Source organism: Martes martes, assembly GCF_963455335.1.
Source record: "Martes martes genome assembly, chromosome: 11".
Taxonomy (NCBI): domain Eukaryota; kingdom Metazoa; phylum Chordata; class Mammalia; order Carnivora; family Mustelidae; genus Martes; species Martes martes.
This window is the reverse complement of record NC_137899.1, coordinates 93,923,185-93,949,273: the sequence shown is the minus strand read 5'-3', so window position 1 is coordinate 93,949,273 and position 26,089 is coordinate 93,923,185. Positions and strand designations below refer to the sequence as shown.

Sequence of the window (26,089 nt, the reverse complement as noted above, 5' to 3'; positions counted from 1 at the left end):
ATAGCACGTCTATAATTTATTAAAAGTAAATATCCCCTGTATTAGAAGTGTTCGGTTTTTTAACCCAAGTGCTCAATCAAAAAAGAGGATAGTTTATGTAATAGATACAAACCTGCGGTCACTATGTTGTACCTAGAAACTGGGTCCCACCACCTCGCACCCATCTGAATCGCTGGCTTCGAGAAGACAGCGGGTTCTGGCAGAGGATGTGGCGAGATGGGAGCCCTCATGCACTCCTGGGGAGAGTGTGAATTTAGGTGCAGCCACAATGGAAGCATTATGAAGGGTCCTCAAAAAATTAAAAATACAGCCACCATATGACCCAACAGTCCCACTACTGGGTAGTCTCTCCAAAGAAAATGAAAGATATATGCACCCCTGTGTCCGTTGCAGCATTATTTACAAGAGCCAAGATACAGAAACAACCCAAGTGTCCATCAGATGGTGAATGGATAAAGAAGATATCTCACACACACACACACACACACACACACACACACACACACACAGACACTGGACTACTACTCAGCCATAAAAAAAGAATGAATCTTGTCACTTGTTACAACATGAATGGACCTTGAGGGCGTTATACTAAGTGAAATAAGTCAAACAGAGAAAGACAAATACCCCATGAGTTCACTTATATTTGGAAACTAAAATACAAAAACCAACCAACCAAAACAAAACCGAGACTCACAGATACAGAGAACAGATTGGCTTTTGCCAGAGGGGAGGGAGGTGGGGAGATTGGTGAGGGGGATTAAGAGCTACAAAATTCTAGTTATAAAATGAGCCATGGGCGTATAATGTATGGCTTAGGGAAGATGGTCAGTAATACTGTATTAACGCTAAGGTGACAGACGGTAACTAGACTCGCTGGGGATCATTTCACAATATATGCAAATGTTGAGTTGCCGTGTTCTGCACAAGACATGAGTATTGCCTGTCAGTTGTACCTCAGTAAATTAAAAAAAGAAAAGGAACTGCATCCTGGTTATGACCAGGGTTAGAACTTTTTTTTTTTTTAGATTTTATTTATTTATTTGAGAGAGAGAGCGAGTGAGCATGAGCAGGGGGAGGGGCAGTGGGAGAGGGAGAAGCAGGCTCCCTGCTGAGCAGGGAGCCCGACATGGGGCTCAATCCCAGGACCCTGAGATCATGACCTGAGCCAAAGGCAGATGCTTAACCAGCTGAGCCACTGAGGTGCCCCGGGGTAGAACTTCTATAAAAAACATTTTTAGTTAAAGTGGGTAAAATACAGGCTCTGTGTCTGTATCTTCTCAAGCTCCCGAAGTTTCCCAGGCATCCTCTATGGGAGTCATTGGAAGTTGCTTTCTTCTTGATCAAACCTGCCTTTTCTCCTGGAATCGCATTTGAGATGAGTACCAGATGAGTCTCACTTCACTGTTCTTCTATTTTCCTTTGTCTGTTGGAAAATAGCTGGACCTGTTGTACGTGGCGGGCACCGTGCTGAGTACTGGGAGCACCAGTTTTCAGAGGCGCGTTGTATGTTAGGCCTTGGAGAACCAGCTGACTCGCTGTCCTCCCCTTCCACGGAACACTTCGTCAGGGCTTGCTTCCCACCAGGCACTGTTCCGAGCACTTTGAGTATACTCACTCCCCTAATCCTCTCCAGGACCTCCCGAGAAACTGTTATTGCCTCCATTTCACAGATGAGAACACCGAGGCATAAAGAGGCTGTGTAGCATGCTGAGGCTGCACAGCCAGCAAGGGGCAGAGTCCCGGCTGCTGGGAACCCAGCGACCATCCGGAATGAGCTCCTGGAGCACAGACCGGTAGTAACCCCCTGCCAGCATGTGCATCCCTGCATTAGAAGGCAGGACACAGACAGGCTCTCCTGACTGTTGGCCACGCTGAGGGCTCCCCGGGGCAAGAGCCCACGCGGTCAGAGCGGGCGCCTCCGCTCAGTGCGGCGTGCGGGTGGCCCAGCGCTGCGGTCGTTGGCCGGTGACTACACCAGAACCGGTTGGGTGACCGTGACTCAGAGCATAGAAACATCCTTGCAGCAGACCAAGGAGCCTGCTTTAATCTGCGCAGCATAGACCCGGCCCCTGGCTGCCCTGCCAAGGGAGCCCTCCACCAGCTTGACCCCCACACGTCCCCGCACGAACACCTGCTGGGGTGGCCTGAAGAAGACCTCATCGCATCGCTGTGGTGTTTCTCGTGTACAGAGCACACGGTCGTGCTACTCTGTGACTCCCTGCGAGCTCCGGGTACGCTCGCGCTTGCCCAGCATGTTCTCACTGTCCTACCGTCTCTCATTTCTCCCTTTCCCCTCCCGCTCCCTTCCTCCCAGCGACCCCGCCTGCTTTCCACCCATCTCTCGGACTTTTCTTCCTTGGTGCCTCCCCACCTCCCCTCCTCTTTCCAGCCCTGGGAGTGGCACTTCCTCTCCCTTCCCCAGAACGATCTCCAATTGGGTTTTGTCAGACATCAGTTACAGCGCCGGAGGGGAATGAAGAGCCTCACCGGGGAACGGAGAGCCACGGTGTAGTTTCTGTTGGGGGCAGCCGTGTGCGGCAGGGCAAGGGGCAGTGGTTTCCGTGTCCTCAGAAGAGGGCGGGCTGGATCCCCGGTTTGCACAGGACCCAAGGGAGAGGCCTGCGTGCGCTTGGCCTCGGAGGCGTCCCCGTCTGCGTGACTTCTTCCACCAAGTTCTCTTCGAGGGGAGATAACAGCCTAGGAGAGAGAGGCCCAAAGACATACAGAAACATGAGGCCGGGAGGCAGCAGACAGGTGTTGCCGGGGAGCTGCTCGCCCATGGTGGGCCCCTGTCCTGCCTGCTTTGTAGCGCGGCACACAGTTGAGGCTGGAACAGGGCAGGTCTGGGGAACCGCCGGCCCGGCCCCTCCGCCGCTGGTGCGCGGCCGCTGAGCACACAGCGAACTTTCGCAGGCTTTCGGTGCCAAGTTCTGTAGTTTTGAAGTCAGAATGTGGGTCCCGATGAGCAAATGCATTTGCATACGAAGAGGAGGTGTTTTGTACCCTGGCGGGAACGGTAACCAACACAAGGGGGTAAAACTCAAGAGGCTTCTAGGGCTTTTCAAGCAGGAGGAGGCCCAGGCGGACCCTGAGGGACTCCTCCAGCGTGACCCTGCAGTTGTTACGGATACTGTGTCACAAGTTGCAGACACACACACATTTTTTCGTTGAACTACATCCCGAATTGTATGACAGAGGTTCCTAGCACCACTGTCATCGTAAAGTACCCCGAACTGGCTTAAAACAAGACCAGTTTTATTCTCTTGTAGTTCTGGAGGCCAGAGGTCTGGAATCAAGTTGTCAGCAGGGCCAGGCTCCCACTGAGACCCTGGACGGGGCCTTCCTTGCCTCTTCCTAGCCTCCGATGGCTCCCGGAGGCCCTCGGCAGGCCTCAGCTCACGGCTGCTCCTCACTGACCTCCGCCTCTGTCGCCATGTGGAATTCTCTGTGTGTCTGTGTCTTTCCTCCTCTTCTTGTAAGGACACCAGTCATGCTGGATTAGGAGTCATCTTAATGGCCTCATCTTACCTCAATTACATCCGCAAAGACCCTGTTTCTAAAGGAGGACACATGTGCAGGTGTCAGGGGTTAGGACTCCAGCATATCTATTGAGGGGACACATGGTAATAGAATTATATTGAGGAATGGAACTTACTTACTTTCTTGGTATAGAAGAGAATGGGCAGTGGCACAGTATTAGAATACCAAACGGAGAAGAGTGAAGTAGGTTTCCGGTTCTGATGTCTCAGCCTGCCAAGCAGTTCTGAAGGTGAACCTACATAAGCTCAAAAAGACAACTCCACTGTGGGCTGGGCATGGAATGAGTAAGGGTTAAGTAAGTAAAACACTTGATTTTACTTTGCAGCATGATACCAAACATTTAAGAATAACTTATTCTATTTTGCATAAAAGAGTAGAAAGCCTGCCAGATTTTTGGTCTTGAATTAGACTTTATAAGACATTTCTGAAAGATAGAGAAGTTGATGGGATGCCTGGGTGACTCAGTTAAGCGTCTGACTTCAGCTCAGGTCATGATCTCAGGGTCCTGGGATCGAGCCCCACGTCACGCTCCACACTGAGAGGGGAGTCTGCTTGTCTCTCTCCCTCTCCCTCTGCCCCTACCCCCCTGTTCATGCTCTCTCTCCCTGTCTCTCTCTCAAATAAATCTTTAAAAAAGAAAAATTGAATGGGAGGCTCACGTAGCATTGCCAGACATATACCCAGCCTCCCCAGTGCCCGTTCTAGCTCTGGCTGACTCGTTTCTTGAGGCGGTCAGTCATGATTTTGGAACAGTAGTGAAGGGAGGGGGATGCCAGTGAGAGGGAGTGGCTGAAAGATTCAGGGACAAGGCTTTTGCAAAGATCTGTGACACAAACACCTGCAAATTAATACCTTTGCAAGGTTAACTGCCTTATTTAGAACATTTCAAGAACAAAAGGAGTATCCTTGTAGATCTTTGAAAAATGTGTATTTGAACAGCTTTCATCTGTGTTGAAACCAGGAGTCTAGCTGATTGTGTTTGTATATTTTATGGATATTTACCCTTTTAATCCTACCAAGTTTGTTTAGAAGGGTTATTTTCTTGAGATCCTCAGTTGGAAGGAAAAATGCAAAGTTGAGAAATGTAACAGCCTCTGCAGGGTCTGCACTAAAAGGACAGTGTCGGGGCGCCCGGGTGGCTCACTCAGTTAAGCGTCCGACTCTTGATTTCGGCTCAGGTCATGACCTCCGGGCTGTGGAATAGAGCCCCTTGTTGGGCTCTGCGCTCGGTGAGGAGCCTGCTTGTTCTTCTTCCTCTGCATGCACTCTCTCTGTCTCTCTCTCACTCAAATAATTAAATAAAATCTATAAAGAAAAAAATTAAAATAAAAGGACAGTATGGATTGCAGAAAAGAATTAGTGCATGTGAGACAAGACTGTCCCAAGGAGGAAGTGGAGAAGGAACCTTCCATCCCATGCCCAGCCCACAGATGATTTCTGTCTTGAGCTTACTCAGGTCCTACTTCAGAAATGTTTGACCCACCCAGAGTGAGCACTATAAACTTAGCTGGCTCTTGCCCACTTTGGTGGTGTTAATGGGTCGCTGCCAATTCTCCTTTACACCAAAACTGACTACAGTTATTCCTCAATATACATTACAGGTACCTCCCTATATGTCCTTTTCCAGAAGCACTGCAACTTACACCGAGGCAGAATTTAATTTAAAATAACCACTTTGCTTTTGCTTGTTTCCGTATGTAATGTTTGACTAATTGAAATACCCTTGTAGGTCCTTTGAGGCAAAATAGAGGGAAATCACAAAATGAAATGTCTTTTCTCCAAGGAGGGAAGAACAAAGAGAGTTCTTTTGGAATATCCTGACTCTATATCCTGAGAAAATTATACTCTAGTAAAATGCTTTTGATTAACTCTTCCTCGCCCTGCCCCAAATTCGCTTTATTCCTAACCCCCATTACTGCAGAATAGGACCTCATTTGGAGATGGAATCTTTACAGAGGTAATCAAGTTAGAGTAAGGTTGTTGGGGTGGGTTCTAATCCAACATGATTGGTGTCCTTATAAAAAGCAGGAAATTTGGACACAGAAATTTGCATAGAGAGAAGAGGGAGTGAAGACACAAGGGAAAAGACAGCCTCCTACAGACCACGGAGAGCCTTGGAACAGATCCTGGGAACAAGTCCTCAGAAGCAACCAAACCTGCCAACACTTTGATCTTGACTTGCAGCCTTGGTCTGGAATTTTTGTTGCTTAAGCTACCCAGTCCGTGGTCCCGTGTTCTAGCAGCCCTAGGAAACTGATACTCTTAGGTATAGAAGTTTAGGTTTTTAAAAACAATTCAGAGTTAATGTACCTATGGTTTTTAAAAAGGAGTTTGTGAGTTACTTTGTTTTTCCTTTCATTGATGCCATCAGTTTCCTGGAGAAAGAAACTGAAAAGCACGTGTGTTTTCCCTTCAGTTGCACTACTAGGTTATTTATCAGAAGGATACAAAGATAGTGATTTGAAGGGGCATCTGTTTATAGCAGCAATTTCTGCAATAGCCAGACCATGGAAAGAGCCCAGATGTCCATCAACAAATGAGTGGATGAAGAAGATGTGGTATATATATACATGTATACATATATACATATACGCAATGGAATATTACTCAGCCATCAAAAAGAATGACATCTTGCCATCTTCAGTGATATGGATGGAACTAGAGGGTATTGTGCTAAGCGAAATAAGTCGTCAGAGAAAGACAAATAACATGATTTCACTCATATGTGGAATTTAAGAAACAAAACAGATAAACTTCAACGGGGAAGGAAAGATAAGATAAAAGCAGAGGGAAGCAAACCATAAGAAACTCTTAATTACAGTGAAGAAACTGAGGGTTGTTGGCGTGGAGGTAGGTGGGGAGAATGGGGTAACTGGGTGATGGGCATTAAGGAGGGCATGTGATGTGATGAGCCCTGGGTGTTATATGCAACTGATGAAATCATTGAACTAATGATCAGTATATATTAACTAAATTGAATTTAAATAAAAAAAATTTTGAAGCATGTATGTCTTATACTGGATTGGTGACTTTCAGTTTGGTGACTTTCTGATTGGCAGATTGGTAGCACGACCTCCATACAGTCCCTTTGTGGATCCCATGTACTTAACCACTGCAGTGAAAGGCTGGTTTATCCATAGTGGTTTATGGCTTAGTTAAGGCAATGTGGCAGAGTCATGGAAAAGGTGAATTTGAGAGAGGCTCAAAGCTATTACAGGCAAGGTTGGCAACTTTTCAGCAAGAGAAGTCAGTCTGAACACGAGAGGAGCTGATTTTGACACATAATGAGCCAGTAGGTAGGTAGATTTTGAAAGTCCTCAAGAGAATCACATTTCTTGGAAAAGCCAGGAGATAACATGGTACATTTGGTTCTCTTCCCAGGAGAGCACCCCTTCTTTCTCTCCTCTTGACCCTGTGGAAAAAAAGGTCTGTTGGCTTATTTCTGGCCAGGCCCAATAGCTCTTTCTCTGTTTTCATTCTCCGGGATCAATCCCTTAATTGTGTTTATCATCATTTTATCCTTGACTTTTCCCTGTGACTCATACTTTCCTCCTCATGCTATTTGACCACGTCTGTGCCCCCAAGGATTTCTTTATTTGCCATCTGCTCTTCTTTCCACACCATTTCTCCTGGGAAAGAGTTATACCCACATGGCTTCGTTTTCCATCTAGGTGTTGTTGACAGTCCTTAGGTCAACATCTTTAGCCACGACCTCTCGTCCATTCTCCTGTCCTGGGTTTTTTGTGTGAGTTGTTTTGTTTTGTTTTTCGGTACATAGAGAACATTTCCTCTATGTTCTTATAAATGCCTACAATGAAATCTATCCAAAATAGAGCTCTTCCAGCTGGACTGTCCTCTCAAAATTGGCAGCACCATTCCTTTCTTAGTCTCTTTGGGATGTGAACTTTTGATTTCAGTCTTTTCTCCTTTTGGTATATTTGTCACTTCATCCTGCTGATCTTTGTTTAGCAATATTTTTGGCGATGTCCCTTTGTCTTTGGCGTCTGCATGAGCTGATTCAGGATCACTCTTCCCTCTTCCCCCTCTGATGAATCCTGTGCTAGGTTAACGCACCCTATTGAAACCCATTCTCTTTTCAAAATGGTTTGTCCTCAGTCAAGATTCATCCTGGCAAATGGGAGCTAGATGCTGGTTATCCATGACCAGGGGCCCCTGACATCTTAACTTTGGCAAATGAAGCAATTCCTTGCCTCAGAGTTTCAGCATGAATAGTCCCAACATTGAGTATTTCAGCTTGGATACCTTGTCAGGGCTCGTACTTCAACTTATGGACAGCCAGCTCTGTTATCCCTTCCCCTACCCCCGAGATAGCCAGCTTTGGCTCCACGTCCCATCTTTCCTGTCACCATCATGGAACCCCAGCCCTCCGAGTCTCCCAGACATACTTGATTCTGCTCACCTCTGCCCTTACAGCTCACCTGTTAGTGCCGTCTTCCCTTTTCTTCTCCACACAGTCATATGTTTCTGCTCCTTCTTTCTGTTTTCTTAGGTAGTTCCTTAGTCCGGATCCTCACTGCATACCCACCCCGTACCCCGCACTGCTGTGAAAGCCCAGATTGTCTTACTCCAGACCAGCGCTCTGTCCACTGTGCCTCTGTGCATCAGATAGGTGAAGTTTATCTCTTTACTGAGGCAAATTTAATTTATTTGGACAATTTCGAATGGTCGTATTTCTCAGACGTCATTGGAAACAGATGATACAGAAACAGTAGATGACCCACGATCACCGTCTCGAGCGCCCATCGTCTTAGCAGGTGGTTTGCCGTTGGCTGTGCTCTGTCCTTTACTTCTGTCGCCTCTCATGAGTCAGCTTCTGTTTCTCCTTGCCGGTTGTACATGTCTCCTGGTTTGGTGCTTCTAGTCCGAGAACCAACAACGTGAAGCGGAGTGCTTAATAGCATGGACCTGAGAGTCAGTCAGACCTCAGTTCAAGTCCCAGCCCTGCTCCTAGTAGCAAAGTGACCTTGGGCCAACGAGGTCATCTCCCAAAACTCCATTTACTCAGCTGTAAAACAGGGAGAATGCACTTCACCCTGCAGTTGCAGGGTGTAAGCCCTTGGAATCTGACCCAGAGAACAGAGTCAATGACAGTCTCTCTACAGTGTACTTGGTGTTAGAGGACAATCAGTTAAAACCGGGTGAAGGCTGAAGGTTTGAAGCGAGTGGCAGTAGTGGCGGGGCCTCATGCCGGCTTTATTGAGTATTCCTAACTTAACTTCTAGAAGATTGACATTATCAGAAGATGACAATTCCGGTTAAGTAGGCTGTTGGTGCACACGGTTGTTTCTTGGCTTTGCATTTGCTGTTGTGTTGCTAGCATGTAAGTACTCCTATGTTGTCTCTAAGCAAAGCCTAAACTTCCTGAGGGCATAGGCCATAGAGCTAGCTGTTCCCCACAATTTGCTCACATCCGTTAGCAGGATCCGGGACAGTGTCCTTCTGCCTTTCAAAAGATAACGCCATTTTTCTAACCTCAGCTCAAGTCTTAACTCCTCTAAGCTCCTGTCATACTTACTTTGGCAAGTTGCTTAGAATTGCCAGTTCTTTTTAATTTGCAATGAACTTGGCATCGCCCAGGGGGTTTTAATCTCCTTTTAGGGCGGTGCCAATCTGTTAGATGTCTTTGTGTTCCCTTTTGTGCCCAACCCCAGTCTTTTTTATAGAGAGGACCCTTAGTGGAATCAGTAGTATTGTTATTGACGAAGGAAATCTGTTGAGCTTTGGTTGATCCTAAACTGTGCTCTGATGGAATACACTATATATTTAACATTACATAACTAGTGGATAAACAGACTTTGATTGAAAACAATATAAGTGCCCCAGAGACATTTAGTATACAATATTTTGGAAATGTATCATTTAAAATTGGCTAATCTGAAATTATCTTTGCACTACTTGTAAAATATGAACTTGATAAGCAGGATGACTGTCATTAAAATTTTATGAATATAGTTTTGCATGTCCATGAAGACATTTTTTTCCTAGTACTTTTCAAACCCTGAGGCATCAAATTACCATGTTATACAGGGTAATCAAGAGCTTTTCAAGTTAACTCTTTTCTAGTTGCCTAAAAATGTCCATTCAGGTGCATATTTCTAACATTCAAATATTTTTGACATTCCTTTTGACGTATTCTACAACTTTATAATATCGTATTAGGTAATGTGATCTCTAAGACAAATATGGCATCCCGTTGGATATGGGACTTAATCCTTCAAGTTCCTGATTGTTTCTATCAAATACTCATTATTCAGCAAAAGCGTGTGTCAGAGGATTTGGGGAAGTGGGGAAATTTGTACCTCTTACACTAAGGTCCTCACAATTGTGTTCTTTTTAATAATGTAACTGGATTCTGCATGGTAACCTATTTCACATCTGCCAAACCACAATTAAACTTTATCCACTGCTGGAAATGGTGCCATTATTTTGCTTGTAATTCCTTCTCTCAAGCTTTTGGTACAATTCAGTGAAGTTGAGTTCAGTGTAATTTCTTTTTAAATCATAGTTGAACCCTCACTCATCTCCGTGGTTTCACCAGAGTATGATCTTCCAGTAGATAATTTTGGGGTGGTGAAATGGAAAGGAAATGTACTCAGATGTGAAGCAACTTTTCAGTTCATCTAGTTGTGAAATACAGAATTATGAAGAAACTAAGCAAATAAGTGGGGGGAAGACAGGACTAAATGGGCCAGTCCTTTAATAAATGACATTAAAAAAAAAAATCTTATGAGTTAAGACTTCAGGAAAATCATGAAGATTTTTGGCTATTCTTATTTTTAGGTGGAAAAAAATTACTCTTAACTTTAGAAAACTGAATTTCTCATTAAATCCTTAAGACAGAAACAAAAAGGCACATAGAATTATCTTGATTTGAACTTCTAGAATCAGGGTCTGATTTTTCCACTTATCCTAGGAGCCTAAACCCATCACTTGACATCCTAGCTTTCAAAGTGGGACCCTTGTGAAAATAAATTGGAAAGGGTAACTCTGGACTGTCCCAGACAGAGTCTGGTGTGTGCTCCCCCTGTCCATAAAACATCCAGCTCGGATCCTAGTATGTGCTAGGTGCTCAAGATTTTAAGATCTGGTGAACTGTGATAACTCTGAAGAACGGTGTTTGAATCTGAGGCAGCCGGCATGGTGAGGGGCATTTCTAGCCATGCACATCTCCTCTCTGATCCCAGGCATCCATCACCAGAGGTAGCCAGTGATGATTTCCACAATTTTATGACCCTTGGCTGTCATCCCAATAACACATAAGTCATAAGCCATCCTCTTTCCATCTGTAAAATTCCACTTCTGCACCCCGGCCTTTCTACCAAAATGTTTTTGAAACAGGGAAAAAATAGAAAAAAGAGCCACTTCTCCTTAATGTAACATCAGCGTATTTCCTCTACTGCCCCCCAGTCCTTCCCTCCCCCAAGTACTTGAGGGTTGAGGAATGAGGGGCAAACCAGGTAGCAAAGGACAATGGAAATGCTTGTTTTGTCTCCAGTGGCTAATTTACTAAAAGTCAAGGGATTGGTTATTCCTGTATTGCACACAACATCTAAAACAGTATGAATATTTAATACTGATAACTATAGGGAAAAACATTTTCAATGTTATAGCAGAATTAGGGGGAGGTTGACTTGAACAAAAAGAGCAATAGGAAAAACAGGTAGAGAAGGTTCTGAATAAGCCAGCCAGAATGGTCTCGTCGGGCAGGAGGATGTCTACGGAGGTATCGTTTTGCATCAGTAGGTACTGGAATTCAGGATCCAAACGAGAAGGGAAGCCTCTGTCAGATCTGCGGGATGGAGGTGGGGTTCAGAGCGTATGTCAGGTGTCAGGCTGAGGCTGCTTGTGGGAAGTCAGAGCACGTCCAGGCTGAAGTATAGACAAAGTGAGCACTGACACCAGGACAGGAGCTGCCTAGCCCCTGCCCTGGGTTTTTTTGTTTGTTTGTTTGTTTTTTAAGTCTTGGTTTGGGTGGGAAAATAGTGGCAGGTTTTTTTTTACTCTCCAGAGGGAGGCCTGATACCATAGGTGCCTGTGACTGGTCATTGCTCTAAAGCCAGAAAACTAAGCTTTCTGGGAGGCCCGGCCAGTTAGAGTGCTTTGTTCCATCAACTGAGTGCGTACCTACCACGGGTAATAAACTTGGTTTAATACTGGGGAAAACACGAGGATGAGGTATAAACTGGAGTTCTTAGACCCAGAGTATAGCCTGGTTATGGAAACCATGACCTAAATGTGTAAAAAGTAAAATAGCACAAAAGATAAGTAATTCAGTTCAACAAGACAAAAGAGATTTTGCAAGTCACAAGTGCAATTTGTGGACAATTGGGTAGTACATATGGTAAGTGCCGTAGGGAAAGAGATATGATCACTGTGGGTTGGAGAGGTCTGGGAAGAGGAGGGATCTGAATTGTCTTGTCTTTGAATAAATTGAGAGAAACGGTGAAAGCCTGCCAGAGGAGGGAATGGTATAAGAGCGTGGATGTAGGGCGTTCAAGACACATTCTAGAAACTGAGTAGAACAGCTTAATTCAAGTTGGAGGTTGAGGACAGTTACTAAGTTACTAGTTGGAGATGAAGCCAGCAAGGTAATTGAAATCAAATTTGATGGTGTTAAATGAAAGAGTCCTCCACTTTATGCTGTAGACAGCAAGGAGTCATTCAAAGTTTTTGGACACGGCGCCTGGATGGCACAGTTCATTGAGCGTTCAGCTCTTGGTTTTGGCTCAGGTTGTGATCTCAGGGTTGTGAGATTGAGCGCCAGGTCCGGTTCCACACTCCGGAGTCTGCTTAAGGCTCTCTCTACTCCTTACCACACGCACTCACTCTTTCTCTCTGTCTCTGTCTGTCTCTCTAAAATAAATAAATCTTAAAAAAAAAAAAAGAAAGAAAGAAAGAAAGAAAATGGTTTTGGACAGAGGAGTAACGTGCTTAGAAATATTCTAGGGAAGATTAATCTGGCGGTGCAATATGGACAAATTAGAGGAAAAGAGACTGCTCAGGTAGACCAGATGTCTATTTGGTCTAGTCCTACCAGAAAGCAATAAATGTTTTAACTTTGGAAGTGGCAGCAGGAACAGAAATAAAGAGATGGATACAAAAGACATTTTGAAAGAAGGAAAAATTACTAAGACTCAGCACCTTCTTGTCCGTGGATAAAAGAAGACTCATCAAAGGTAAATCCACATTTTTGGAACCAAGTGACTAGAAGAATATTCTATGAACAGAAAGGGGGATGTTAGAAAGGGGTGTGAGGTGGTTAAATTTTTACGAGAAGATAAGGGAGTTCAGCTTTGGAAGATAGCCTTTCATGTAGCAGGGGGCAGAAATATATTCATGGAAGGTAGGAGGGAGAGCTTGGCCTGTCGTGAAGGCAGGAGTCACCTTCATAGACATGACAGGTCAGACTGTTTGAATGAATGTCTTCCAGAGAGAACAGAGTCAAAGTGTTGGAAATGCCAACATTTTAAAGGAGAAAGAGGTAAAGGAACCACCAAGGCACACAGTATGCAATCAGACAGTGGAGGAGGAGATTACAGATTCTCATAAGCACAGATAAGATCATCAAGAAGGAAGTTGTGGTCAGTGTATCAGATGTTGCAGGGAGGTCAGGGGGGAATAGGGGCTGAAAAAAGCCCTTGGGTTAGGCAATTAGGAAGTCGTTTACCTTTAAGAACACAGAACTATAGTGTAGGGATGTGGGGGTTGGGGGAGCGTGGCTTAAGGAATGAGCCTTGAAGAAAAGGGAGCATAAACCACTGATTACAGGTGAGAAGAGGGAAAAAATTAACGGGGAAGGGTATGGCTCTTAGTCCTCTTGGCTTTTAAGTTGGGAGTGTGTTCACACACACACGAAGGCAGAAGAAAAAGATTAAGTCATTGATTCGCTGGGCAAAACTTTATTAAGTGCCTAGTGAGGACTTGGAACTAATTAACAGGCAGGAACTGAAAGCTGTAAGAGAAGAAGGAATGGACAGGGGAAGGAACCAGAGAGGAGGAATCATGAGAATTGGACAAAATTTTTGTGTTGGAAAGGAGAGACTCCGCTTCCTCTGAGACCGGAGAGAGGAAGAAAGGATGTTGGGGGGGGGGGGTGCATGTAGATTCTGGAATGTTCTGAAATGAAGAGAATAAAGGTGGAAAGCAAGGCTGCTGACCGTGGGCTCCTGGACAAGGGGCAGGTGTCTGCTGGGAGAGAAAGGGTGGCCAGGGTGACAGGGGACCAGGTGGGAAGGAAAATATTTGTTAAATGACACTCTGGGTAACGAGAAGGGATCAGAGACACGAACACGAGGACGGCTAAACAGCAGAGGTGCTTGAGGAAGCCCTGCTGTCCTTGTGCTTCCAGGAGAAACGTTTGTCAGCTGCAGTTAGCTTGTGGGCAGTGTCTGTTTTCATTTTCACCTCTAAGAACTTGCCTTTCTCGTTGTCTTATTTTTTCTTGATTGTTTTTTGTGAATTTTTGTTTGTGTCTAGAATCACCGTAATTGTAAATTGTACTATTCCAGAGTTAATGGTCTTACAGATTTCTGCGGTTATCTCAATTGTGGCTGAGATGTTGGGATGAAATAATAGTGCTTTCTAGATAAACACATTGATAGATGAACTGAGCAGGAAAGTTAGTGAGTGGAGCCCATGAATGGTGCTACCTCCTCCTCCCCCCAAATACATAAATGCTTTAATGATATAAAACATGTAAAATAGGTGATAAAATGTTTTATTTAGGCCATCTAAATGAAAATATCAGACTGACTGCTCTTCTCCTCAGCCTTACAGAATTCATTTAAGATGACTAAGATACCAGAGGGTAATTACAGTTCATCCAGAAGCTAGTGGTTCATGAGTGACTCCACGATTGGACCTATATGGGAAGATGTCTTAGCTAACCTGGGGTCTGTGACAGGGAGCAGTAGACCATGTGGGACAACTTAGTCTGTAACAGTTAACTGGGCCACCTGATAAGGTCCTCAGTTTTAGTAGGATTGCAGCCCAGTGAGAATTGAGGAAAAATCTGTTTCTATCACAGACAGTATTTATTTATTTTTATTTTCAAAAGATTTTATTTATTTGACAGAGAGAGATCACAAGTAGGCAGAACGGCAGGCAGAGGGAGAGGGAGAAGCAGGCTTCCTGCTGAGCAGGGAGCCGGATGTGGGGCTTGATTCCAGGACTCTGGGATCATGACCTGAGCGGAAGGCAGCGGCTTATCTGACTGAGCCACCCAGGCACTCCTGTCACAGACAGTATCTATTTAAAAAGAAGTAATGAGCAGACTTTGATATTCTCATTCTGTATCTGAATCTTGGTTGTGTTCCTGATTGACTCTACAGTTCTTCCATCCTCCTAATGATGGCCGTTAGAACACTCAGACTCCTTGGCCTCACAGACTGAGTGGCCACAGTGTGCTTCCGGGGGGAATAGGCTCACTTTTACCCGCCTTGCTTTGAGGTTGGAGGAAAATACTCTCTAGGACCCAAGCCACTGGGCGGACCTGTTGGATCTGTTGGATTCCCTCATTTAAGGGTGACTAAAATCCTTACCTTCCCCTTCCTTTTTCTTGTAGGTATGGCCTCACATGTGCAAGTCTTCTCCCCTCACACCCTTCAATCAAGTGCCTTCTGTAGTGTGAAGAAATTGAAAGTAGAGCCGAGTTCCACCTGGGACATGACTGGGTACGGCTCCCACAGCAAAGTGTATAGCCAGAGCAAGAACATACCACCTTCTCAGCCAGCCGCCACAACCGTCAGCACCTCCTTGCCGATCCCAAACCCAAGCCTACCTTACGAGCAGACCATCATCTTCCCAGGAAGCACCGGCCACATAGTTGTAACATCAGCAAGTAGCACTTCTGTCACTGGGCAAGTCCTCGGCGGACCACATAACCTAATGCGTCGAAGCACTGTGAGCCTCCTTGATACCTACCAAAAATGTGGACTCAAGCGTAAGAGCGAGGAGATTGAGAACACAAGCAGCGTGCAGATCATCGAAGAACATCCACCCATGATTCAGAACAATGCGAGTGGGGCCACTGTAGCCACTGCCACCACATCGACTGCCACGTCCAAAAACAGTGGCTCCAACAGCGAAGGGGACTACCAGCTGGTCCAGCATGAGGTGCTGTGCTCCATGACCAACACTTACGAAGTTCTGGAATTCCTGGGCCGAGGGACGTTCGGGCAGGTGGTCAAGTGCTGGAAGCGGGGCACCAATGAAATCGTGGCCATCAAAATCCTGAAGAACCACCCGTCGTATGCGCGGCAGGGTCAGATCGAGGTGAGCATCCTGGCCCGCTTGAGCACGGAGAGCGCCGACGACTACAACTTTGTCCGCGCCTACGAGTGCTTCCAGCACAAGAACCACACGTGCTTGGTGTTTGAGATGTTGGAGCAGAACCTCTATGACTTTCTGAAGCAGAACAAGTTTAGCCCCTTGCCCCTCAAATACATTCGCCCCGTCCTCCAGCAGGTAGCCACAGCCCTGATGAAACTGAAGAGCCTTGGTCTCATCCATGCCGACCTCAAACCGGAGAACATCATGCTGGTAGATCCTTCTAGACAACCGTACAGAGTAAAGGTCATCGACTTCGGGTCAGCTAGTCACGTGTCCAAGGCCGTGTGTTCCACCTACTTGCAGTCCAGATACTACAGGTAAGACCGCTGGTCCGGACACAGGAGATGCTGAGTGCCCCTGGCGTGCACAGAGTCTGCTGCGGGGTCTCCGGGGCGGGGTCGGGGATAAAATTACACGCCTCCAGCTGTTGCCTTCACGTGACCATCGTTTGGTCGGAAAGTGAGGACATGCACGTGAAAATGATGGTTAGAAGCCACAGGAGAGAGGAGCCAAGTAAGCAGCTCGGCGTAGGTGTTCAGGCTCCGAAGGGATTCCTGGAGGCTGGGGTGAAGGGCATGGCAGGGCCCTCAGGTCCTGGCAGATGCGGGGAGCCAGACGTGGGCCTGGGGGGCGGGAAGGCTGTGCGTCATTGGAAGTCCCTGCTGCGGGAACGCGCAACACTTGCACCGGAGACAAGGAGGACAGCCGCCCACAACCACAGCAGGGGTCCTGTAGGTGACAGCGGATATGAGTGAAAGGATGGGTTGGGGGGTTGGGGGGTTGGGGTCTTAAATCCTTGACTAAGGGGTTGCAGCTGTATCCTTAAACACGGAGCAAGCACTGAGGCGTCAGAACAGGTAGCAGAGTGGTGAATGGAGGGTAGCAGGACCTGAGCGATGCTGAGAAGATGACTTCTGTGTCCCCGGGCAAGAGGGAGGTAGCGGTGTGGCCCCAGGGCTGAGGGGGCCCGTCAGCGCGGGCCTGCGGTGGAGAGCTCCGGGTCTGGGAAGGATGGAGGGAGGGTTGTGGCAGCCTGGGTAGGGAGTGCAAGGCTTGTATTCCTTCCCTCGCTCAACAAGGATTGACCACACTCCTGGCACATGCCGGGCGCAGTGCCGGGTGCCAGGATATGGCAGTGGCTTTGAGAAACCCCGGGTTGACCCGGACACCTCCACTCGCTAAGCTGTGTGGCGTGGGCTTGTTGCCTTGTATCTCTGTGCCTTCTCTTCCTCACCCGTGAGCTGGGAAGTCTGGTCACCAGCCTGGGGGCTGCTGGGACAGGGGGCTGCGTCACGCAGCCCAAGAGCTTCCCTCACCGACCAGCTCACGGTCGGTGCGTGAGGAGTGGGGAGAAGTGGGAAGCAGGAGAGTGTTGGGGGACACAGCGGGTGGGCTGTGTTTGCAGGGACGTCAAGCAGTCCAGTGAACGCGGATGTTGGCCTGTCTTCCTGAGAAGACAGGACCCATTTAAGAGGCTGTCCTGCAGGTCACGAAAACAGGGCCCCGGGACTCCTGTGCCTGAGCCCTTGTCCCTGACCTTCCGATCGGGCTGTGCTTTCTCCACACTTACTTCCGGGCCACAGAGAAAGGCTGCAGAAGGTGCTAGAGCTGTGTGAGCACAACTGACCGCTCACATCCCTGAGGCTGACCAGCCCCCGTCTACCCTCCTCAGCCTTCGGGTCTCAGTAGATAACCTCACGCCCAGGCCCTGAGAGCTCTGGGCCCCAGGTCATGCCCCTTCCTGTTCCTCACAGGGGGCCCTGCTGTGTCCCTGCTGCTGCCCCAGCCCCCAACTCCTGAACCACAGTAGCTCTTCCAGACTCCACTCCTGCCCTGCCACAGCCCCTCCCCAGCCATGTCCTTCCCCAGCATTCCTTTCCCACTTCGTCCACCCGCTGCGGCCTCTGCCCGACTGAGGATCAGCCTCCGCTGGCTTCTGCCCCCCTGCCTCCCCTGCCTCCCTGTCCCCCCACTTCCCTGCCCTCTGCCCCCCTGCCTCCCTCCCTGCCTCCCCTGCCCCTCCTGCCCCCCCGCCCCCCATGCCCCCCATGCCCCCCCTGCTCCCCGCCCCCCTCCCTGCCTGCCAGCCCCAGGAGGGAAGGCTCTGCTGCTCACGCACGTGCAGTTTGCTGTGGGCCCCTCTGCTCTGGAGCCACACGGAGAAGGAAGCCCAGTGCCCGGTGCCTGTGCTGTGGCCGAGGAGGAGGGGGACCTGGGCCGGGAGCATGCAGGAGAAGGCCCTGCGGGAACCCCGAGGGAAGGGTTGAAGGAGGAGGATGTGTGAGGAGGACAGCGAGCCCAAGTTCTCTTTAGGAAGTACCCTTCTTTGAAAGGGAGCTCTGGGTGGCGTCATAACGGGTCACCTTCACAGGTCACGGAAGGACCAGCTGGTGCTCGGGCTTCTGATACTCGGTTACCCTAAATTGCTGCTTAACGAACAGATACCGGTTTTATTCACCTTTACTAGAAATTGAGCATGGCGACTTGTCAAGAGACTTTTAAAAAAATGTCAGAAAGGCAATGCATATTGAGAGTAAAACTTGATGGATGAAGGAAGTTGATTTTAGGGATTCTTTATGTACTCACGGCTTCTCACCGCCTGTGCGCCTTGTGCCCCTTGTGCCCGCCCGACATTCCCACCCCCCTCCCACCAGCTGGTCTCTGCCTCTGGTGCCTGGGACCAGGGAGTCTGGTGGGTGTGGAAGGCTTGTTTGCACATAGTCTCAGGGCTCTCCGCAGCTCCCCTCCCCCTGTCTCCTACCTCTGGCCCCTGCACCCCCTCCCTGCACCCCTTTCTTTAACCCTTAGATGACTGTTGCCTAACATTCTGGACAGGCAAACCTCTTCCTCCTCACAGTCCCCTTGGCCAAAAAGACACGTATCCTTGGGTCCCTATGATGGGCCTCTGTGCCTGGCTCTGGTTTCGTGGGCACAGCCCCCATGAGAGCCAGCCCAGCTGTTCTGCCTCAGGTGCTGCATCGTCTTGACGTTGGTCACCTCGTTCCATGCTCTCCCCAGTCCTCTTCTGACCCCCGGAGTGGTTTGCTGCCACAGAGAGCAATGCAGGTGCTTCCGGACGGTCTTCAGCTCCGTCTGTTAGTTCTAGCTCTCTGTGAGGGACAGCCAACTCCAGGCCACGTTTACCAAGTTGATTTTCCCAATCGCTTTGCCTCTCATGGGGGCTGGGAGCAGGAAAAATCTCTACAGTTGTCCATTGTTGATCTGAGAAGGAAGACATTTTCAGCCACCTCTTGAGAGAGCATGTCTGTGTTTGAGCTGCCTGGGGTGGGGAAGTCAGCACACAGTGGATCTGTCCTTCCATAGGGCCTGGTTCCCCTGGGGTCCCCCTGTGTCTGTGCTGGATGCCTTACCCCTGGGACCTCTCACTTTCAAAGGGGAGGACACTCCCATGTCCCTCCTTATTTTAAATGGGACAGTATTAAATATCTTCCCTTACTCTCTTCCCTGAAAGTGACATGGAAACGGTATGACATAGAGAGACGTTCCCATCCTCAGCCTGAGGTACATGGAAAAATCGATGGTGTCACAGAGAGGAACTCCAGGATTTGGTTGGCCGAGGCTGGGGGCATATTACTGTAGAGGCAAGCCTGACGGGGTGTTTTTCAGGAAACAAAGGCTCCATTCTTAGGTTTTTACTTTGGATGCATGAGTATCCCCTTCCTACTTGACCTTCCAACTTGAAGGTCTGTTACATAGGCAGCTGCTACATTGCACTGTCTCTCAAACTGTATTCTGCATAAGAACCACCAGGAGAGCTTGTTAAGAACACATTTCCACCAAGGTCCTGCCCCAGACCCAACAAATCAGAAGTTTCCAGAGGAGTGCCCCTCGAGAACGTCTCCAGCCTGTGCATGTGCGCGCACGCGTGCGCGCGCGCGCACACACACACACACACACACAGTTTACTGCAGGGAATTGTATGTGAGCTTGGGTAGGTGGTTTTCGGCTCACTCTGGGAAACACTGCTGGGGAGAAAGAGATTTCCTTAATGGTGTCCCCTTTCACATGCTCACACGCCAAGAAATGGAGTCGGTCGTAGGTAATCCTCTTTCTTCCTGTTACCTCACCTTGGAAGTCCCTGCCGTTTCCCTTTGTGATTCTACACTGATGACAGTTTTTAATGGGGTTTTTGGGGGGGGGTTTTGTTTTTGGTTTTTTTTTTGTTGTTGTTTGTTTCGGTGGAGAGCGAGCAAGTAATAAATTGATGTGGGGGTATTTCCACCATTGGTGAGGCCAGGAAACTAAGAACAAGACCAAATATTAAGCTCTACTTTCTGGAAAAATAAATAAAAGACCTGCCATTCAGGCAGAAGATAGTGATTAAAATGTGTAGATTTTTTTGTTGTTGTTTCTGCTCTGGGCTATTCAAAATACTCTGGACTTAATTTGGAACAAAGACCTTGACTAAGACCTCAAAAAAATGGGCACAAAAATTTAGGACATAAAAATGTCCAGTAATCTCCTGGTTCAGAATAATCTAACCCTTTTTTTGGCTGATTCTTCTGGTTGCAGAGATTATCTTCCGGTTGGTTACATGGTTATTTGAGGTCGGGTGGAGATGTGTTCTAATTCAGTTCAGTTCATCAGGCGTTCACTGGGTCTTGCTGTGTGTCTGCAGTGGATCTCCTAAAGGGAAGGAGGTGAAGGAAGAGGTCTCATCTTGAGTTTATGGTCTCTCTGAAGTGATCGAAGGACCGAAACAAATCGCCTAGAGTAGAATTCTGGTGTTTAGATAGTGCCAATGTTTGATGACTCTGTAGATGTTCATTGAGCCTGGAAGGGAACAAATCATGATTTTCTCATTAAAAAAATGAAATAGGAAAAGAAATTAGGGAAATTAGAAAATTAGAAATTAGGGAAACTAGGGAAAGAAATTCAAAGTCAGCGAAAGATTGTGCCAAACGGGTTAATAGGGAGGATTTCTAGACCAGGAGCTGTATCGAAGGAACCTTGACGTGGGTCGTACAGGAAATGAGAGATGGGGGTGAGGGAGCCTGGGAGCCACTGGGATGGGCACAAATCAGGGAAGATGGTGACGTCTGGAAGGAGTTGAAGACTTGGGTTGGAGTAGGGGTTAGGGGAGTGAGGTCTCGTGGGGGACAGTATTAACGTAGGAGTTGAGGCTTGAATTTAACAACAGTAATTTAAGGAAGTTAATCAATTGGAATAGAAAAAAAAGTTGGGGGGAACCTAGAGGCTAGGAGGCCATAGTCATTGTTCAGGAATAAAGGGAAGTGGCCCTGGATTATAATGCTCACCCCAGCAGCAGGAACGTGAACACTTTTGGTGCTTATAACTTTCCAGGTACCGTGACTGTGTCACTGGCCTAGAGGCGACAGTTTTCTGTTAATTGAGCTTTCTCTAAGGCACAGTTCTGAAGCTCTGGTCTCTTTGGAACCTGACGTCCGATCCCAGCACTGTGTGTCCCTAGCTAACCGTGTTCCACTGAGTCATGGGAGAACGTCAGTGTGAGCCCTCCACTCTCCTGCGTCTGATCCCATTATGACCAGGGCCTGCATTGGGTCGTATGGTTCCTCGGAGTTGATGGGGTAGCCTGTGGTTTTTTTCTTCTGTGGGTTGAGCTTGGCCTCCTTACCCACACTGGAAGCCCTCCCTGATTCCTCCCCACCAGTAGGGGACAGGGGGTCTAGCATATTCCAAAATGTCGTACGATGCGTCACTTCAGAAAAGGGGCACAGCAAAAAAAAGAGGAAAGAAAAGAAAAGGGGCACAGCTTCCTAAAGCCATAAGCATAAGTAGTTTAAAAAATGGCAGAACTTGTGCAGATAATCAAGTATAAAGCGTACCTGACTAGAAGTTAGGTTTGACTGACAAGAGCCCTGAAAGGAGTCGCATCGCAGGCGTTAGCTTTTAAAATTAATTTACATTTATTACTAGCAGACAGATACCACAGGAAAAGCCTCTAGCGTGCCCCTTGAGGGTATTAAGTGAAACAGTCGTGCCACTGACAAGCTCATCCACCGAGGACGACGGTTATGAATACGTGAAAGCTTTCAGGGCTGCGGCTTTTCCGAGGAGAATAACCACTAGGCTACCTACCCGCCTGTTAGTTTCTCTCCAGTTTCCCTTTACTCGGCTCTAGGACCTTGAACCGTGCGGAGAAAAATTTGAAATTAAAACTTTCTTTAGTGGGAAGCTGGAGTGGGAAGCCTTGTGTGTGTACTTGGTCTGTCGGCCCAGGGGCCCCCTCCCTTCCTACGTGCACGTGCACCCCCCCCCCACCCACACGCAGGTGGGGTTGAGGACCCAGTGCAGAAGCTGCCCTAATGCCCCAGAAACGGCCCCATTTTCTGCCTTGCAGCAGGGATACCAACCACATGTCCCCAAAGCTTTGGGCAGTGGGACTGGAACCATGTTGGGGTTCAAGGGCTAAACCAGTTGTTTCCAAAGTGTAATCCAGGGAGCCGCCTGCGGCAGAGCCACACGGGTCCCTCTCAGAACCGGAGATCCCTGGGTTGCAGAACAGATCTAATGAGTGAGCAGGCCCTCTGGCTGCGGGCAAGGCGACCTACATTCAGACAAGCCCGACAGCTAATTGTGCTGTTGGAACTACTTCCTTGAGGTATGGCATCCAGAAGCTGTACGTTTGTAATGTGTACAACCTGATGGGTTTGAGCACGAGTATACACCATGAGGCTGTCGCCCCAGTCTATGCCATGAACACGCCATCACCTCCAGAAGTTTCCTCCCATCCTCTTTGTTCATCATCATCATGATTTTATCCTTTGAGAACTGTTGTTGCTCTAAATGGCAGGGCTTCCAGAATATGTCACCTGCGCCCACCCCACCGCGGGTGGACCACACGCCCCATCGAGATGGGAGAAGTGCGACCGCCGGCGACAGCCTGGCTTTGAGCTGTGGATCGGTCACCTGAGCAGCTCCCAGCCCCTCTGTGGGGCCCAGTCACTGCCTGGCTTGTGGTCAGACCCCTTACGCCCCAGTGGTGGTGACAGAGAAGATCCAGAAATAGCTGGTGAGCTAGGAGAGGGCGAGTGTGTCGTGACCTGGGAAGCGGGGGGTTGGAGGAGGTGGGCTGGTCGGGGGGTGGGGAGGAGAGCAGACGAGCAGCAGAGATGACCGTATGTGTCACTCTCTGCGTGATTTCCAGTAGACGTAGCACTGACTGCCGGGTGGTGACCGGGCTCTCCCTGCAGCCACAGCTGGGTTTGGAACTATCATCCCGATTTATGCATTGAGCAAATAATTTTTTGAATTCCGAAGATGTGCCAGACACTGTGCTTTGTGCTGAGGTTTCAAGCAATGAGTGGGAGGAGTGCCTTCAGCTATGCAGTTCTGCCTCTATGTCTGTAATGGAATGAGCTGTCCTTGGGGAGCTGTTGGTTGGGTGTGCCAGGCTCCCCTGTCCTTGTCCGTCCAATGTAGACATCTCTCGTTAAACTGACAAGGGAGCATGTGCAAGACAAACCCGGAGTCTCCTTTCTCCCTCAGCCCCGTTGGCTTAAACTCCAGTGGAGAGTCAGGGCTCTTGGTCTTGGGAATTGGGCTGTGGCCCTCCTTCCCAGACAGAGGTGGAGATGGTGGCATTGTGGAAATGAAGGTCTTAAGTTGGGTGTCCCTCAAGCCGAGCTAGAGACAGGGCTTGGGTGCCGAGAGTCCTTTTGGGAGATCTCAGGGGACAGGAGCAAAGGAATGGGGGGAGTGATACCAAAATTAGGGGCTGCCCCGTTCTACCTCCAGGGAGCCAATGAAGGTCTTTGGGATTGGGCCCCAGAAGGGTAGAAGGCTGGGGTTGGGACAGACCGAGAGGAGGCTGAAGCAGAAAAGCAAGGTGACATGGGGCATAGAGAGGTCCTCGGTGATGGTGGCTGAAATCAGAGGGAACAGCCCCAGGTGTCTGCTGTGACGCTCTGCCCAGAGACACCCAGGGCCTCCCCACCACTTACATGTGCCATGTTTTTAAATGGAAAGAGAATAAAAGGGAAATGCCCTTTTAGAGAAATTTAAGGACTATACAGGCTAAGAATTCAGAGTTGAACTCTAAACATTTGGGTTGTTTGGAAATTGAAGATCTTACTTAAAATCTAAAATTAATTACAAAAAAACGCAAACTAAAATTCATGAATCTTGCCTCCACCTTTTGTAGCTGGTTGGGTGCCGGGTAGAGGTGGGAGCCGGGCTGGGTCTGGGAGAGAATATCCAGGCAGGGGCAGGGGTCTGGGGGACTGAAGTAGGAGCTTGTGGGAGAAACAGTGCAGGGGGGTGCCGGGAACTACTGTTCTCTTGTGTTCTCTGCGCGCGCGCTCAGCAGGGGACCTGACACTTTTCCCTGCGGCTCCGCTGTTGAATGAGTGAATGGCCAACTGACCCAGGGAATGAATGAATGGCCTCAGTGGCCCAGCTCGCGCTGCCACACGGCAGGTGCCCTCACGCGCCCACTTTCTTGCGGCCTTTCACTGGTCACCTAAACCCTGGGCCCGTGGCGTCCGGCATCTCCGAGCCCTGGGTCAGATGGGACCCCAGTAGCAGCCCTTTGGGAACATCCACATCTCACCAGGAACATTCATTCCCATCTCGCCTTTCCACCTGTGAGATTTCAGTTTAAAACCTGAAGACAGCTGACTCGGCTTTTAACAGATTAGTTCCCTGAAATCAGCCAACATCTGTCATGTCCCATTTTACCTCTGCAGAAAATTACAAGTGACTCCCCACGCGGAGCCGGGGCCGAGGGCAGCACTTTCTCGCTGGAGAGCCCGGGGGGCGTGAGACGGCGCTGTCCCTCCGGGCCTCTAACCTCTTCCCCGCTGCTCCATCTGGGGGCCTTCCCACGCCTGTGAGCCAGGCCTCCCCTAACCTGCTCTTCCGACCTGTGAGCTGAGGGAACGAAGATTTCCCGTGGAGAGAGGGGGCTGGTCCGCTGCTCCGCGTGCCCGGCACGTGCGAGGCTGCCGGCGAGTGTGAGCTACTCAGACTTTGCCCACGACAGCTGCCGCCCTTGTCATTCTTCTTCTCGTCGTTCCTGTATGTGGCAGCAGACCTGGCTCGGAGTTCCAGCTCTGCCCCCGAAGAGCTGTGTGACTTTAGGCAGATTCCCACACCTCTCTGAGGCTCCTTGTCCTCTGCTCTTACAAGGGGAAAATCACAGCCGCTGTGGAAGCTGTTGGAAGGACTCCGGGAGGGAGCGGCACGAACCCGCGGGAACCTCGCCTGGCCCGGGGCACCTGCCTCTCTCCTGACCGTCATGCTTTTTCACAGTTACGTGCCTCTGGCTTAGCATTTATTTAATTTGATCTGCATGTCCTTAGCTGTCGACATCCCCGGCATTCGCCAGCTTCTGGGGATCACGCACGGTTTCTTTTTCATCTCTGTGGGCGTGGAGGCCCAGTACGACGCGTCCTTCGGCCGGTGCGAGGGCCGCGTGCTGGGAGTGTGTTTGCTGGGTTTCCTCTGGTGTCAGGAAGGGACGGTGTCCAGCCGCACAGTGAAGGGGTCAGCATTTGAGGAGAGGCACGTCTCCCCCTCTGCGTCGGGAGGGAGGTGACAGAACTGTGTTGGTGTGGCGAGAAAGGCAGGGGGTGCTCTTCCTGACTTGAGGGCCCGGGCTGCTGCCCTCCTGCGGCTTGGGTGAACCTGAGGACGGCTGTGAGGTCTTGCACTGGAGAATGGGGAACGCACGCTGGAAGCCCCATGAGGCCAGATTGCATTCAACCCTTGCCGTGACTTCCCACACCCGCTCCCCATCTCTCCCCGCATCAGGAAGGTCAGGGAGCCAAACTGTTCAGAGACCCCCAAAGGCATGTGTGTGTGTGTTGTGTGAGTGTGTGCTGCTATGTGTGTGCATGTGTTGGACGTGTGAGTATGTTTTGGTGTGGGTGTTGGATATGTGACTGTGTGTTGGTTGCGTGTTGCATGTGTGTCTGGTGTGTGTGTGTTGGATGTGTGAGTTTTGGTGTGAGTGTGTCTGTTGAATGTGTGTTTGGTATTTGTGAGTATGGGTGTTGGTGTTGGTGAGTTGGTCTGTGTAAGTATGTACATGTGTTAGACATGGAGTATGTGTTGGTATTGGCATGTGTGGATATTGGATGGATGAGTGTGTTGATGTGGGTTTGTGTGTGTAGAATGTGTTTGGTGTGTATATTGTACATGAGTATTGGTGTGTGTGTTGGTGTGGATGTGTGTTGCTATGAGTGGGATT

At 48.8% G+C, this 26,089-nt stretch overlaps 1 protein-coding gene across 1 annotated transcript in view; it reads left to right on the top strand.

Moving 5' to 3' along the window:
- HIPK2 (homeodomain interacting protein kinase 2) overlaps positions 1-26,089 on the top strand; it is a gene marked incomplete at its 3' end in the record, with an annotated part of 181,470 nt that overhangs the window by 40,352 nt on the left and 115,029 nt on the right. The window contains exon 2 of the mRNA XM_080818744.1: positions 15,128-16,211. Coding sequence (XP_080674870.1) covers positions 15,128-16,211 — 1,084 coding nt within the window. The remainder of the gene's footprint in view (positions 1-15,127; positions 16,212-26,089) is intronic.